The following is a 16,537-nucleotide window of genomic DNA, read 5'->3' as shown; positions in this document are numbered from 1 at the left end:
AATTCTTCACTAACTGTGCTTGTGAAGAGAAAAGTCCTGAATTGCATTTGTCTGATGCAGGAAGATTGTTCCAGATGTTGGGGAAGTCCAGGACAAGCGGGACACAGTTTAAGGATAAAGGGGAAATCCTTTAGTACTGAGATGAGGAAAACATTTTTCGCACAGATAGTGGTGAGTCTCTGGAACTCTCTGCCACAGAAGGTAGTTGAGGCCAGTTCATTGGCTATATTTAAGAGGGAGTTAGATGTGGCCCTTGTGGCTAAAGGGATCAGGGGGTATGGAGAGAAGAAGGCAGGTACGGGATACTGAGTTGGATGATCAGCCATGATCATATTGAATGGTGGTTCAAGCTCGAAGGGCCGATTGGCCTACTCCTGCACTTAATTTCTATGTTTCCCTCTCCTCACCCCTCTCCCCTCTCTCCCCACCCCCCTTCCCTCTCTACCACCACCCCCTTCCCCCTACCCCTCTGTCCCTCTTCCACCACTCCCCCGTCCCTCTTCCACCACTCCCGCTACCCCTACCTCCCTCCCCACTCTTCCACCTCTCCTCCTCACCCCTCCCCTCTCCCCCCCACCCCTTCCCTCTCTACCCCACCCTGTTCCCTCTCTCCCCCCGCCCCCCGCCCCTATCCCTCTTCCATCACTCCCCCTACCCCTCTCCTCCCTCCCCACTCTTCCACTTCTCTCCCCTTCCCCTCCACTCTCCCTCCCCACTCTCTCCCCCCTACCCCTCTCCTCCTCCCCTCCCCCCTCCCTCCCATCCCGTCCCCCACATCTCTCTCACCCCCTACCCCGCTCTCCTTTCCCTCCCAAATCGATCCCGTTTCCTCCTCCTCCTCCCTCCTCTCCCCTCCCCCTCTTCTCACCCCCCCCCCCCCCGCAAACGCCCCTTTGTCCTGCTTCTGTACACATTTTTAATCAAATCCTTCTCCCCCTCCCAATATTTCAAAATAAACTGGCATCTCACCCATAGAATCAGCCCCAGCCCCAGCCCCTGGTGAACGTTCCATCGTGTGATGTCACAATGCCCAATGTTCACATATGTCCAATCGGAATGGATCCATTTACATATGCCTTTGCAGGAGCCCCAGCACCTGGTGAACGTTCCATCGTGTGATGTCACAATGTCCAATGCTCAAAGACATTCTTGCCATAGAGGGAGTACAGAGAAGGTTCACCAGACTAATTCCTGGGATGTCAGGACTTTCATATGAAGAAAGACTAGATAGACTCGGCTTGTACTCGCTAGAATTTAGAAGATTGAGGGCAGATCTTATAGAAACGTACAAAATTCTTAAGGGGTTGGACAGGCTAGATGCAGGAAGATTGTTCCAGATGTTGGGGGAATTCCAGAACAAGGGGTCACAGTTTAAAGATAAGGGGGAAATCCTTTAGGACAGAGATGAGAAAAACATTTTTCACACAGAGAGTGGTGAATCTCTGGAATTCTCTGCCACAGAAGGTAGTTGAGGCCAGTTCATTGGCTACATTTAAGAGGGAGTTAGATGTGGCCCTTGTGGCTAAAGGGATCAGGGGGTATGGAGAGAAGGCAGGTACAGGATACCGAGTTGGATGATCAGCCATGATCATATTGAATGGCGGTGCAGGCTCGAAGGGCCGAATGGCCTACTACTGCACTTAATTTCTGTTTCCCTCTCCTCACCCCTCTCCCTCACCCCCCTCTCTACCCCACCCCCTTCCCTCTCTCCACCCGCCCCCTTCCCCCCCCCTCTCCTCCACCCACCCCCACTCTTCCATGTCTCCCCCTCCACTCTCCCTCCCCACTCTTTCCCGTCTCTCCTCTCCCCCCTACCCCCCTCCCTCCTTTCCTCCCCATCTGTCCTCTCCTCACCCCCTCCCCCCACCCCCCTTTCCCCCCCAAATCTGTCAGTTTTCCTCCTCCTCCTCTCTCCTCCTCTCCCCTCCCTCCCCCTCCCCCCCCCCCCCCCCCCCGCAAACGCTGTTGGGGAAACAGACCCAACGGGTCTGCACTTGGTCTAGTATATTACTAAAACTCTGTTCTTGACCGGTTTAGGCTTTCTGTGCTACGGTTTCCGAGAGTACGCCGCTACCTATGGCCGTCATTTTTGGCCACCTCGCTCAGAGCCCCCTCCGCCGCGTGTGTGCCGAGGATTTTTTCCCGTCGATGAAAATTGACAGATATTAATGTTTTTACAACATTCCCCATTCTCTCTGCTGCCCCTGCTGGAGGGGGAGCAACTATAAAACCAGGAAGTGGTGTGCCTCAATCAGTCTCTGCAAGTGGTGTGCCTCAATCCGTCCTGCAATCAGAGCTTTGAATGACACTGCCAAATGTCTACAGCACTGTGAGTACCCTTAATTTGGTTTGAAAATGAAAATATGGTTAGAGGTAAAAAAGCACTGCCTGCAAATAGTTGTTTGTGTTTGGGTTGAAGTAAAAAGGCACTCTCTCTTCCCCCCCCCCCCCCCCCCCCCCCCCTCCCCCCCCCCCCCCCCCCCCCCCCCCCCCCCCCCCCCCCCCCCCCCCCCCCCCCCCCCCCCCCCCCCCCCCCCCCCCCCCCCCCCCCCCCCCCCCCCCCCCCCCCCCCTCCCCCCCCCCCCCCCCCCCCCCCCCTCTCCCCCCCCCTCCTTCCCCCCCCCCCCCACCTCTCTCACCCCTCCTCCCCTCCATTAGCGTGTGCGGGAGGGGTAGTTAGTGTGTGACGCTGCATGCCGCGTTGGAACATTGACACGTTGGGGGAACAGACCCAACGGGTCTGCACTTGGTCTAGTAGTAAATTATATTTTTCTATCCACATTTCCTGCAATGAGCAATGCCTAAAAAATAACTAAGGAAACATTAAACAAGTTAGGAAGTTCGATTGTAGTTTCACAACAGCAATTTCTTTAGTCACGGTCAAGATAGAGTTCCTACAAGGTGGATTCCTTTCTAATTAACAAGGAAGGAATCCCAGTAAGAATTTGAAACAATCTAATCAGTCTTTTTGCACATGTCTATTTGAACAACAGGTTTGTGGTAACGTCAAGAATTCTCCGAGTCATTTAGTGGTGGTGCCACATCTCATTCAGGCACATGCCGTGAGGAATTACTCATGGTAGGCAGTCAGTCGACTTTAAAAGAAAAAAATCTTAAACCGCGCATGCGCAGATTGCTCTCTCCGTATAAAATAAAAATAAGTATACCAAAAATTAAGACCAATGCAGAAGCTGTAATTTAGCTAAATTAAACTACTTCCAAAGAAAGGCCAAATAGTAGATTAAAGAATGAGGCACAAGTAACAGGATAAGTGGGTGACACAATAGGTAGTTAAAGGCCCTTAGAGCAAATACAAAAATCACTAGCATTAGTGCACATTAAAAAAGCCAAAACCATCACACCAATTATTATAGGTACACAAAAATGCTGGAGAAACTCAGAGGGTACAGCAGCATCCATGGAGCGAAGGAAATAGGCGACATTTCGGGCCGAAACCCTTCTTCAGACTGGTGGGGGGTGGGGGAAAGAAGCTGGCCGAACCATCGGCACCGACTGGCTATCCACCGGCATACCCAGCAATTCTCCAACCGGGCACTGAGATCCACCCTGGTCGCGATGCGCTGGCACCAGCAGGACCTCACATCATCCTCTCTCCAGACCAATTATTATGTTTGTTTTGACAGACAAAATGGAAAAGCAGGGAATTTATGAAATGCTTGTAATTGAACTTTGATTTGACTACATTAGAGGATTGTGTAAAGATTTGGTTGACAAATTATAAAACGAATATATCAAGTTCAAAGCAGTTTTAAGATACTAGAATTGAAAAATTATACCCTCCAGTAAAGAATGGGAAGACTGGGTCATAAAATAATAAATCGATAAAGAAAGCAGATATTCAAATAGGCCTCAAGATGGGTTTCCATCAGAAATCTATCACAGTATTTAGAATCAGTTCAGTCAATGGCATGCATAGCAAGTAATAACTTCCATTTATGGAGCCCTCATTTATGGGTACTGGTATAAAGTAGTATTATTTTCTGGAAGAAACATTAGGAAATATAATTCCTTGATAAGCAGCTCAGATTTTAGAAAATCCTTGAATCATGATTTGAGTACAAACAGCTCAAGATAAAATTGATGCATATCCCCCCCCCCCCCCACCTCTAGATAATTCAATGGTTTCTCTACCACATTAATGAAACTTGTGGAGGGTGGAGCATGATAGCTAACAAAACAATCCGCAAACACGAATATCCGTAATATCCAATAATTGGGCAATTGACATTTTATTCTATAAATCTGAAATGAATTTGATATACTTCCAAGATTGATTTCCCCTTTCAGAGGTGCAGCACGCCTTGCCAATAGATTTTTGTTAATTAAGAAACAGAAAAGGGATTTTAACTAATACCCTTGTGAAAAGGGTATTGGGAGAGGATTAATCCAACCTATCCTATTTCATGTATGATTGCCCATTTAGGATGGTTTGGGGTTTACCAGATCGACATCTGCTGTGGTATGTTTATCATGAAGTGCGATTAAGAAGACACCTGCACTCTAATGAATTTAGGGCGAGAGATAATATTCAAACCAAAATTCTACAGAGCTTGACAGGGTAGGATCTTGATTTAGGATGATCTTGGGTTTAACTTTATTATTAAATTGCACAAACTAGTTACTTTAAACAAACTATTTTCAATAGCATATATAATTTTTCAATTTTAATATCTTGGAACGGTTTTGAACTTGATATATACTTTTTATAATTAGTCAACCAGATAATATGTTTAAGTCCACCACGGCATTGATGGTGCTACTCAAGTTTGGAAAATACTCAGGGATAGACAGAACTAGTAATGAACAGGTAATATTATATTCAGGTTAAAATAACCATCAAGCCAGGAAAAGATAATTGGCAGCACTTTAATGGTCATTCAAAGTATAAAAAATGATGTTATCAACTGAGAACTCATAGTGGGTTTTATACTAAAGAAATATACAAAGATGAAGCATGTCGTGCAAATCCATGAGCCACAAATTAAGTGGTAAACACTTAAATATGGTGGTGGGATGGGTGCACAACACCAACATTTGAAGGCAACTTAACAGTATGATTAAGTATAAAAAAGGGGGGAAAAAATCAATTTGGACACGAACAAGCTTGCTCATTGCACACAATGATGTCAACTAAAATTTAGAGAAAAATAAACAACATTTCAGTTTTGTAAGGAAAAGCAAGAGAAAATATAAAAAATGATTAAACAACAAGAGCTCGTTGATGGTGGTGTATTCAGATGCACGTAATATTTCTAATCTGCAAGGGCAACTTCATAAACATATATTCAAGTACTTCTAGCTTTAGTATATATAGTTTACATCCAGTTTACATCATTGTTTACAGTTCTAACTTTACCAAATTTGTTATCGGAAACACAAATGTAATAGACAGGTCTGATCTTTTTCCTGAATATGTGGGCCTAAATGCAATCGTTAACAAAAAACAGCAATTTTTAAAAATATTTTTATTGTGAGCCAGTGTCCAATTGAATAATTTAAATTAATGTGTATGTGGACAATGATTTATGAAGATAAATCACAAACACGCTCTTCCATGAATCAGCTGATGTCACTGCGAAAATATGAGGATGTTTCATTTCACCAGCTAAGATTACTAAAGTCAATTATCTCATCCACATATCAAAACATTAAATATATTATTATTTTTCAAAAGCGAAACCAAACTTTCCAGAGATCAAAAATGTCTCAGTGCAGTCTGCCACCATTGTAATCTCTTGAATATTGTTGGTAGTATGCAGTTGTGGGTATCAATTGGAATATTCATTTAGCAATAGCAGTGCACGTAGCATGAAGCATAATGTACACTTTGCATGGATAATACAGGACTGTTATCATCAGTATTATCAAAAGACCAGTGGTCAAATTTCTAAAGGAGTGATTTAAAATGTTGCTAGGGAAAGCCCATGGAGCGTTTGGGTATACATGGTACATTGGCTACAATTTCAAAACGATCAAGTGGAGAGAGTACCAACTGATAGTTGCAGAAATTGAGATGGGAGCCAAAGGATGCATGGAACCTTGGAAACCATGGCTCAAAATTAGTGTTGCGGTACTATTGTAGAAATTCTGGCACTTGCAGGTGTATACAACATTCAGGATGCTTAAAAAAATGACACATTACTTTAATCATCTACACATAACCAGAGAGACAGACTGAGAAAAAAAAACCTGACAAGTTTCTGAAATACAAAACCAGACTGTTGAACTCAACAAGACAAAAGAATATATTCAAATTTTAATTTTGGGGTAGAAATGTCACAAATTGGGTTTATAACCTCACATCTCTCAACTTTGCAGCTCCAAGATCATCCAGCCCTTTGGGTCTGCTCATGATCATAGCTGATCTTTTATCCCAGCGGCATTTTCTTTATGTAACCCCATGTCCTTCAGTTCCTTTAATAGCCATACATCCATTGATCTTGTATCTTGCATATACTTAGCTACAGAGCCTCTACAGTTCACTTGGGCAGTACATTCTAAAGACTCACTCTTTTGAGTGAAGGAATTTCTCCTAGTCTTTCCTGAAAGGTCAAACCCTCACTTTGAGAATTTGACCTCTAATTCTACATTTCCTATCCAGTGGAAACATCAACTTTGCAGCTACCCTGTCAAGCTCTGTAGAATTTATTTGTTTGAATATTATCTCTCGCTCCAAATTCATTAGAATGCAGGTGTCTTCTTGATCGCACTTCACGATAAACACACCACAGCAGAAGTCGATCTGGTAAACCCTTTTTGTAGGTATGTTACAAAACCTACCTGAATCGTGGCTGAGCATCTGCCCTACCCCGTGTGCGCGATTTTGGCGCTGTTTAGAGGGGGCGGGTTTAAAACGCGATTTTTACTAGGCTGTTCCATTCGAAAATGTTCAGCCTAGTAAATCATTAACGGAAAATCGCTGAAAGACCCCGTCGCAAAAGGTATTATTAGTTTTTATGGCCTTGTATAATAGTTATAGTAGTTTAAAAATCGCTCTTTCATCCCGCAACCTCTCGCAGCCCCAGGGTTTTATAAAGCAAACAATTAAAGGTATGTACCTTATTTTTACATTAAATGGGGCGTGTATATAACCCTGCATATAAAGTTTTCTATAGCGAGTAGTTCATTTTGGGCTCTTTATATCCCGCAGTATTTTTCTGGGCACTTGAGGGCACAAATCCAGCGCAATGTGAACGTTCTAAACCAGCGCGTTCACAGGAACCCACTAGAAAGCTGATTTAAATTGACTTTAATTTACAGCAATTGAACACTAAATTCCTTCCATTTGGCCTATAAATTGATGTAAATGAGATTTTAAAATCATGTTTTATTGTGAATTATTTGTGAATATTATTTGGACACGGGCTATTTAAAAATGTTAATCATTTATTAAGAAATGGATAGATGTTTAGATCTAGTAATTGAAGTTTGAAATTAGCTACAATTGGGTAACTAACTAATTATATGCTTTAATTTCAGGTCATCCAAGTAAGATTATTTTATATTTGTTTCAGAATACTTCAATCTACGATAACTGAAAATTTCATTCAGTTCTCTTAATTTTTAAGAAGGTTATGGGCTTTTGACTGTCCACGATCACAGCTTTTTTGTTATGTCCATAGAAAATCAATAGGGAACAAGATGCTAATTTCCGAGTATGAAAATGGCCATAATTTTTTTATTACTTGAGATATGAAAGTGAATTAGGTGTCAAATTAAACTTATTGTTATGCTTTATCTGATGGGATAAATTGCAGACTTGATTTTTTAAATCTCAAAATTTTGTAACATTGCTACATTTTGCACTCTATTGCAAGTAAATCTTATGTTAGATTGAGAAACTAAACCTGCGCATAATCTAACAGAATCAACTTCAGTAGGGTTTTATATAATTGGAGCAAGATGTCCTTACTCTTGCACTCAAACCCTCTTGCCATAAAGGCCTTTATATTGTTTGCTTTCAAGCTTGCTGAACCTATTAACTTTCATTGATTCGAGTGCAAGGACCTGCCCCCTCTGAGTAGCAACATCATTAAATCTCTCAAATACTTAAAAAGTACCCCTGAAAAAGGGTCTCGACCCAAAACATTGCCCATTTCCTTCGTTCCATAGATGCGGTCTCACCCGCTGAGTTTCTCCAGCATTTTTGTCCACCTTGGATGTCCTCGCTTGAACTTCTATATCATGAACCATTTTGAAATTCTCTACTGGAACAATCCAAAAAATTGCTTGTGTGGCATCTATCTTAATTTACATCTAATATTTGTTTCTCTTCTCTTAAAAGCAAACAGGAGATTACTGGTGGCTCTACAGTGAAATGATTTAGATGCTTCAGGTACATGTAAAGGTTCCATTGTAGGAACCATTAATACAAGATGTTATAGATAGCAAATAGATCTCTAGGAAAATGAAAATGTCACACAAACACTTTTAACAAAAGTAACATTTTTAGGATGTCTTAAATTACCAGTTGATCAATCAAAGATGGCAAGGAAAAGAGCAAGATCGAACCAATGGTTTCAAACTTTCCAAATCATCCACTGCCAACCAACCCCCACCTTACAAGTTGAACATCAAGAAATCCCACAAATAATAACCCCAAAGCCATCCAGGTAGTGGCAATTTCCATAGAAAAATAAAAAATCAAGAATGGATATGCTATGACAGCTTGTCTAAAATCTGCTTTTTAGAAAAAACAGAAATTGGTTGGAGGATAATTTGTGGGATCTGGCATTTCTTCACTAACGGCTTGTAGAACAAGAGAGCCTCTTTAGAGGGCATGATTCAAATCCCACACGAGTTGATTGCCAAAGACGAAGCAGTCAAACACAAGACAGGAAAGGTAAAGCAAATTGCATGATGGAATATTATCATTTATTATGCATAATCTTTGTTTCTTTTAGATTTATTTTTAGGTGTCAGATGACTACAGCACACACCACAGATAAGACAAGCATATATTTTAGGACTTCTAAACATTAAGTATTTAGAACCTGGTACCTTAAGATTATAAAAGGGGTTCTATTTGAAATTATCATTATCTTTTTCGAATGTGTTTATTATTTACTCCAGTAGATTCATGTAGAAAAAAGAATCACATTGAATCCTGGTGACAATAAACTAAACTGAATCTGAGATCCAGGGCCAGTTGAGGGCTAAATTCCCTTTCCATTCATAAATTTGATGGCAAAGTTTGCTTCAGCAGACAGGAACTCATATGAAATTAAATCTTGCATGAAGATGATAAATAATGCCAACACTTCACCTGAAACTGGACTGGAATTTGACAAGCACATATTACTCAATCACAATTTGTTTTTGCCACTTGTTCAACTTGGTGGCCAAAACATTAATTGAAGAAGCCTGAAGAAGGGTCTCGACCCAAAACGTCACTCATTCCTTCTGTCCAGCTGTTACTCCAACATTTTGTGTCTATCTTGGTGTAAGGCAACATCTGCAGTTCCTTCCAACGCATTAATTGATCCTTTGTAGGAATAGGGAAAGATGTCTTATGTGGGGTTAACTGAATAAGTCTTTGGAAACATGGAACAGAAATAACAACTAGGGTCGCTGACTTCTGAAGCACACTGAGAAGGGAAGGGAAAGAGCAAGGGCGGATGAACCGTTAAAAGTAAACAAAAAGAAAAACATGATGGAAAGGGAGACACATACGAGGGAAGCTCCCCCTGCATTATTACGGGATCAATTTGATCACTGAAGTTTCCAGGTGGGAGAAAGGAGTCTCCTTCAGTGAGGTCATTGGTACCAGACTCAAGGCTGGATGGCGTCAGTTGCCAGGCCTGTCTGGAGAAGCGGCTCGACCCTATTCCTTTTATCCAGAGATGCTGCCTGACCCGCTGAGTCACTCCATCTTCAGTGTACAGCAGCAGGATCCGCAGTTCCTCCCCACCCCCTCACACACACACACACACCTCCACACCACACACTCGCTGTAACCGAACCCTGCAGCGGTCGCAGCGGTCCCAGCCGCCCAGAGGCCCGGATGCTGCCGCCCTGCGCTCTGCCACCGCCCGCTTCGCCCACCGCAACCCCAGGCTCATCTCCGGGCCTAGGGCCAGCCACCACTCACTCACCGCTCTGTTCGCCCAGGAAGACGAGCTTAAACTTGCGCAAGGGGTTGCCGAACTCTCCGCCGCCGCCGGACATAATGATCGTGCTTTAAAAAGCCAAACGAGATGAGCGAAACGGAGCGGACCGAGCGCCAGGGCAGACCCGTCACCGCAGCAACAAGTGCGTCACTTCCGCCGGCGACCCCACCCCACCCTGCGCGCTGCTGATGAAGCGGTGACAGGCGCCACGTTGCCGTGACGACATGTTGTCTGGGCCTCACAGCTTCAGATGGACGCAAAATGCTGGAGTAACTCAGCGGGTTAAGCAGCATCTCTACATAGTAGGAAGATGGGCACAATAATGCTGGAGTAACTCAGCAGGTTAAGCAGCATCTAGATAGAAGGAAGATGAACACAATAATGCTGGAGTAACTCAGCAGGTTAAGCAGCATCTAGATAGAAGGAAGATGAACACAATAATGCTGGAGTAACTCAGCAGGTTAAGCAGCATCTCTAGACAGAAGGAAGATGGACACAAAATGATGGGGTAACAGTGGTTCAGGCAGCATCTCTAGACAGAAGGAAGATGGACACAAAATGATGGGGTAACAGCGGGTCAGGGAGCATCTCTAGATAGAAGGAAGATGAACACAAAATGATGGGGTAACTCAGCGGGATAAGCAGCATCTCTAGATAGGAAGATGAACACAATAATGCTGGAGTAACTCAGCGGGTCAGGCAGCATCTCCGGAGAAAGAATCTCTAGATAGATGGAATAGGTGACGTTTCTTTGGGTCGAGACCCTTCTTCAGACAGAGAGTTGGGTGGAGAGGGCTGAGTAATGTATAGGAAGGAACTGTAGATGAGGGGTTACACTGAAGATAGACACAAAATGCTGGAGTAACTCAGCGGGACAGGCAGAATCTCTGGATAGAAGGAGTGGGTGACGCTTCGGGTCGAGACCCTTCTTCAGACAGAGAGTCAAGGGAAGAGAGAGACACAAAGATAAGGAAGGGTAAGGTGAGAAGAAATATCAAAATAGATGTAGGTCAAGAAAAATGTAGAATCGATTTGGTAAAGTCAGATGGCAACCGTGAGGGACAATTTGGGTTGTGACCGGGCGGCACAGTGGTGCATCGGTAGAGCTGCTGCCTGAGACCCGGGTTCGATCCCGATTACGGGTGCTGTCCCTGTGACCTGCGTGGGGTTTCTCCAGGTGCTCTGCTTTCTTCCCACACTCTAAAGAAATACAGGTTTGTAGGTTAATTGGCTTCGGTAAAATTATAAATTGCTCCTAGCCTGTGTGTAGGATAGTGTTAGTGTGAGTGGATTGCTGGTCAGCACAGACTTGGTGGGCTGAAGGGGCCTGTTTCAGTGCTGATTCTCTAAACTAAACTAAACTAGAGATATGGAATAGTAAGGTGTGAAAATGACAGATCAAAGCAAATGATGATCAAGGAAATGTAGAATGGTTCATTGTTGGCTGAGGGGAAGATATTCAACCTATGGTGACTATATGCCAGAGAATGTGTCTTTTGCTTCACATATGTAGGACAAAGGGCTTCTCTCAACCTCTCCTTGCTGCTCATATTGCTGTTCAACAGTAAAGGTTCACTTGACATCCTGAAAATGTGGACTACTTTGCATATCGCTAGAGCCACCTCTGGGTGAAGGCAAGCATAAGGCTTTGAATGCATCAGCATATCTTTTTGGGAAAAAAGGTACTTGATGGTTAGGACCTCAGACCTGACACAAAACCTATGTTATCCCAAGGCCATTGTGATAATTGCCCTCTAATGCTTCAGAGACCTGGACTACCAACATCAAGCATCTTAAAACATTGGGAAACAGCCATCAAAGATGTCTTTGCAAATTTCCCCAAATTCACGGGCAAGATAGGTGGATTTGTGTCCTCACCCAGGCCAACATCTCCAGTGTTGAAACCCAAGATTCACTTGGTTGTCTAAATTGGGCAGGCTAAGACACGCAACACCGAACTTCAGAAAAAATGATAAAGAAATTAACAGATGGTTGGAGGAAAAGGTTCAAAAATGTGCCTGGGTGAGGACGCAAATTTCTGTTCCATAACCTCAAAATGGGCGAGTAGCGAGTAATAGAACTTAAAGGCTGTGCAAAAGAGGGAGCAAAAAGAGACCATTGTAAGCAGCAGCAAGAGTGGATCAGCTCACAAACGACCCTCCCACCAGTAAATCCACTGTGAAAATGTTTATAATTCTCAAATTTGATTTGTGTCTCCTTAGAACTCACAAAATTGGAAAGAAATTAAGTAATCTTCTGTCCATAGGAACTGACTCAGAGGAAGTGTTGCAAGATTTAATACAATTCAAAATCTGGTTGCAAGAGTTCTTGAATAAACCACACATACTTTCTTTGTGCTCTTCAGGTTTCTTGCAGAAAGCCTGTACCATTCTATTTTGTTGGATGTTGAGACTCTCAAAACACATAAACACAAAACACATCTCAAAACACATCCAACTGCTGAAAGACTCATCCATGCCTTCATCTCCTCCCGACTGGACTATTGCATCTCACTTCTCCTTGGCATCAGCTCCACTTACATCAACCGACTCCAACTGGTCCAGAACGCAGCCGCCCGACTCATCACCCACACCAAATCCTGGCATCACATCACTCCAGTCCTCAACTTCACTGGCTTCCCATCTCCCACCGGATCACCTACAAAATCCTTATCCTCACCTACAAAGCCCTCCACCATCTGGCCCCCCCATACTCACTAACCTCCTCTCCCCCTACCAACCCTCACGGTCCCTCAGATCCACATCAGGCGTTTTCCTCTCCATCCACAAGTCCAACCTCCGCAGTTTTGGGGACAGAGCCTTCTCCAGGGCAGCTCCCAGGCTCTGGAACTCCCTCCCGCAACTGATCCGCAATTCCGTGTCCCTCACCATCTTCCAGTCCCGCCTCAAGACCCATCTCTTCACCTCTGCCTATCCTTAGCCCCACGTCCCCCTCCCTTTTCATCTGTGCATTAATTGCCTCATATTGTGTTTTGAATTGAATTCTGTCTTTACTTTGTGTACTAGTCATGTCTCTACTATTTATTTCATTCCTCTTACATGTTTTTCCTCTACCTGCTTAATTTTTGTAAGGTGTCCTTGAGACTCTTGAAAGGCGCCCATAAATAAAATGTATTATTATTATTTCCAATCGCAATAAGAATAAACAGATTAAAAGTGAGAAAAGTCATTGAGGATGTGGAGTCGCTATTTTACTGTATAGGGTGAATATGTGAAGCTTAGAATTACTTGTGAAGGTGCTGCTGACTTGGTAATGAGGGGGTAAACAAAATTGGTAATAATACTAAGTGCAGCTTAAAAGGCAATGCTGAAGAAGGTTGACTTCTACCCGAAACATCACGTGTGTCCATTTTCTCCTGAGGTGCTGCATGACCTGCTGAATTACTCCAGCACTTTGTGCTCTTTTGTGTATTAGCCAGCACCAGTTATTTGTTTCTACATTAAAAGTCAAGCCTGACTTGTGAAATGATTGACAATACAAAATGGCAAGTCAGTCCCACCATAAATTATTTTGTTTAAAAAGGAACTGCAGATGCTGGAAAATCGAAGGTACACCTATTACGTCGGAATGCTGTGTGGTTATGATAAGGTAGGGGAGCTCTTCAATTTGTACATTGAGAAGATGAAAATATATTTACCAGCAAATGTTATGGAAGTAGAACATGGAGAAAATAATCAGAAATATATAAGTATATTTTTAAATAGTAATGTACCAGATATCTATCTTCTATCTATCTATATATATATAAAACTCAAATCCGTCCGTCCGCCTGCAGTACGGATCCCTTCCTGCCTTTTGATTCGTTGACGGCTGCTCCTTCCTATCAGCTTCCAACACACTTCGAAACAATGTTGCAAGACAGGAACACTGAACTTTTCACTGCTGCAGCAGGCAGGGGAGGTGCAATTGAGGGAGGCAGGGGAGTGCTGGAAACTTACATTTGGCAACGGCTTCAGTTCCATTGGAGGAGACGGGTGCATGGTGGAATATTGGGTTGGGGGAATCACACCATTGGGGGAGCAGACCCAACGGGTCTGCACTTGGTCTAGTATATCTATAAAACTCTGGGGCCATCCGACCGACTGCCGACCGGCGCCCTTCCTGCCTTTCGATTCGTGCCCGATACTCGCAGATGTCCAATCGGAATGGCCGATGCTCGCAGATGTCCAATCGGAATGGATTCATTTGCATGTACGGCTGCCGGCTGCATTTCTTCCTTTGATTCATTGCCACGCCCAATCCAGACGCTCAATCTCCGAGATATTTTCCATTTCGGTAGAGATTTCGCTTTTCTTTCTAAGTATCCGCTCCTCATTTCATTTCGTCGTGTTGAAGTGCACGTTTTTTTAATCAAATCCTTCTCCCCCCCCCCCCCCCCCCCCCCCCACCCCCCCCCCCCCCCCCCCCCCCCACCCCCCCCCCCCCCCCCCCCCCCCCCCCCCCCCCCCCCCCCCCCCCCCCCCCCCCCCCCCCCCCCTCCCAGGCAGGGGAGGTGCCATTGGATTTTTTTTTTTTTTTTTAAAGAGGCAGGGCAGTGCTGGAATCTTACTTTTGAGAACGGCTTCAATTCCATTGGAGGAGACGGGTGCATGGTGGAATATTGGGTTGGGGGATCACACCATTGGGGAGCAGACCCAACGGGTCTGCACTTGGTCTAGTTTAAGATAAATGCTAACTTATCAGCATCCCATAGGGCAATCAGATTTATAATCTATCAAATCAATCAGAGACTGGAATATTTGGAACTTATTACTAGAAGTGAAGTGAGATGATTAGTTACTCTACACAGATGATCCCCGCTTTACAAGGGCTTTTTAGCATTCCTAGAACTATTCTGTATCGCAATTTTCATAACACAAAGGTGCATCATCCGTACATGCTTCTAGAAATGTGTTGAAAAAAAATCTTTTATTTCTTTCTTTTTTCACATATTAATTCCAAGCAAATTTTGATCTTTGTCTCAATATTCGGTACAGTGATGTGTGAATTCTGTAAGGGTGATTCGAAGTGTCAAATGGCCGTAACATGGGGTTGCTTCTACCTGTTCGAAAAGTTCTGCTGTGGCACCTGATCAGAAAGTTCTAACAGGGCACACTATCAGGCAATGCAGCTTCAATGTAATGCCTGTTTCTATACGGCCATCGTAGAGTCTGTCCTCACCTTCTCCATCATGGTCTGGTTTGGCTCAGCCACCAAACACGACATTCGGAGGCTGCAATGGATCGTCCGATCAGCTGAGAAGATTATTGGCTGCAACCTTCCCTCCATTGACTAACTGTACACTGCAAGGGCCAGGAAGCAAGCGCTTAGATCATCTCTGACCCCTCTCACCCTGGCCACAAACTCTTTGAATCACTTCCCTCTGGAAGGCGACTTCGGACTGTTAAATCTGCGACAGCCAGACATAAAAACAGCTTTTTTCCACGAGTCGTAGCTCTACTCAATAAACAAAAATCTGTAACCTCCTTTGCTCTGGTACTTCACATGTTTAATCGATAATTTTTTATTATTAATGTTTACTGTTTTATGCGTCATTCCTAACTGTCACTGTATGTCATGTTGTCACTGGCGAGCGGAGCACCAAGACAAATTCCTTGTATGTGATTATACTTGGCCAATAAACTTATGCATTCATTCATTCATTCATTCATTGTGTGCCACGAGATGAGTTTGCGCATGGACTAAAAGATGAGCATATCCAGTCCAAGTTCCTTAACATTTAAGGTTTAGCATTCAAACAGCAGCCAACATAATTTTTTCCAAAAAAAATGGTCTCTAAAAATGAAGAGAGATTTTGGCTGTGATAAAACATAGTGGCGGAATACTTGACGTCAAATGCATATCACATGAGCGTGAAGTGTGTTTTTAGCAACTCTGATGGGAAGCTCTAATATTGTTGCATAGGGAATACTTCAGCACATGTGTGTCAGCTCAGAGCCGTCATATGTTTCTATTTTAAAAAACAAAGCCACACCGCTTTTATATATAAATGTTATCAAAGGATGCCATTCAAGGTCAAACAAAACAAATGATGGCATATGTTTGGCATTTCAACTGTGCCCCACCAAAAATGGAACAGTTGCTGGCAAAAAAATCACAGAGAGGATGTTTGCATGTCATTGATAAACAACATTGTATTTTCACTGAAAATGGTGATGGATAAAAATAACAATTTCAAAATTAGAGATTAATACCAATCAGTACAATTAACCAGGACAGCAAAACTAGTCAGAGAACTAGGGTGGGGGAAGGATGGAGAGAGAGGGTTAATTGAAGTTGGGGAAATCAATTGTCATACTGCTGGGTTGTAAGCACCCCAAACAAAATTTGAGATGCTGTTCCTCCAATTTGTGTTGGGTCCCACTCTGGCAGTGGAGAAGGCCCAT

At 43.6% G+C, this 16,537-nt stretch overlaps 1 protein-coding gene across 2 annotated transcripts in view; it reads right to left on the bottom strand.

Moving 5' to 3' along the window:
* Positions 1-10,306, bottom strand: part of rab41 (RAB41, member RAS oncogene family) — a 38,360-nt gene extending 28,054 nt beyond the window's left edge. For both annotated transcript variants that reach the window (XM_055643652.1, XM_055643653.1), the window contains exon 1: positions 10,116-10,306. In XM_055643652.1, coding sequence (XP_055499627.1) covers positions 10,116-10,188 — 73 coding nt within the window. In that variant the 5' untranslated portion in view covers positions 10,189-10,306. The remainder of the gene's footprint in view (positions 1-10,115) is intronic.
* Positions 10,307-16,537: the final 6,231 nt, after the last annotated feature.

The sequence above is a fragment of the Leucoraja erinacea genome, chromosome 12 (assembly GCF_028641065.1).
Source record: "Leucoraja erinacea ecotype New England chromosome 12, Leri_hhj_1, whole genome shotgun sequence".
Classification (NCBI taxonomy): Eukaryota; Metazoa; Chordata; class Chondrichthyes; order Rajiformes; family Rajidae; genus Leucoraja; species Leucoraja erinaceus.
Note: the sequence above shows the minus strand (reverse complement) of the source record. Positions and strands in the feature narration are given on the sequence as shown.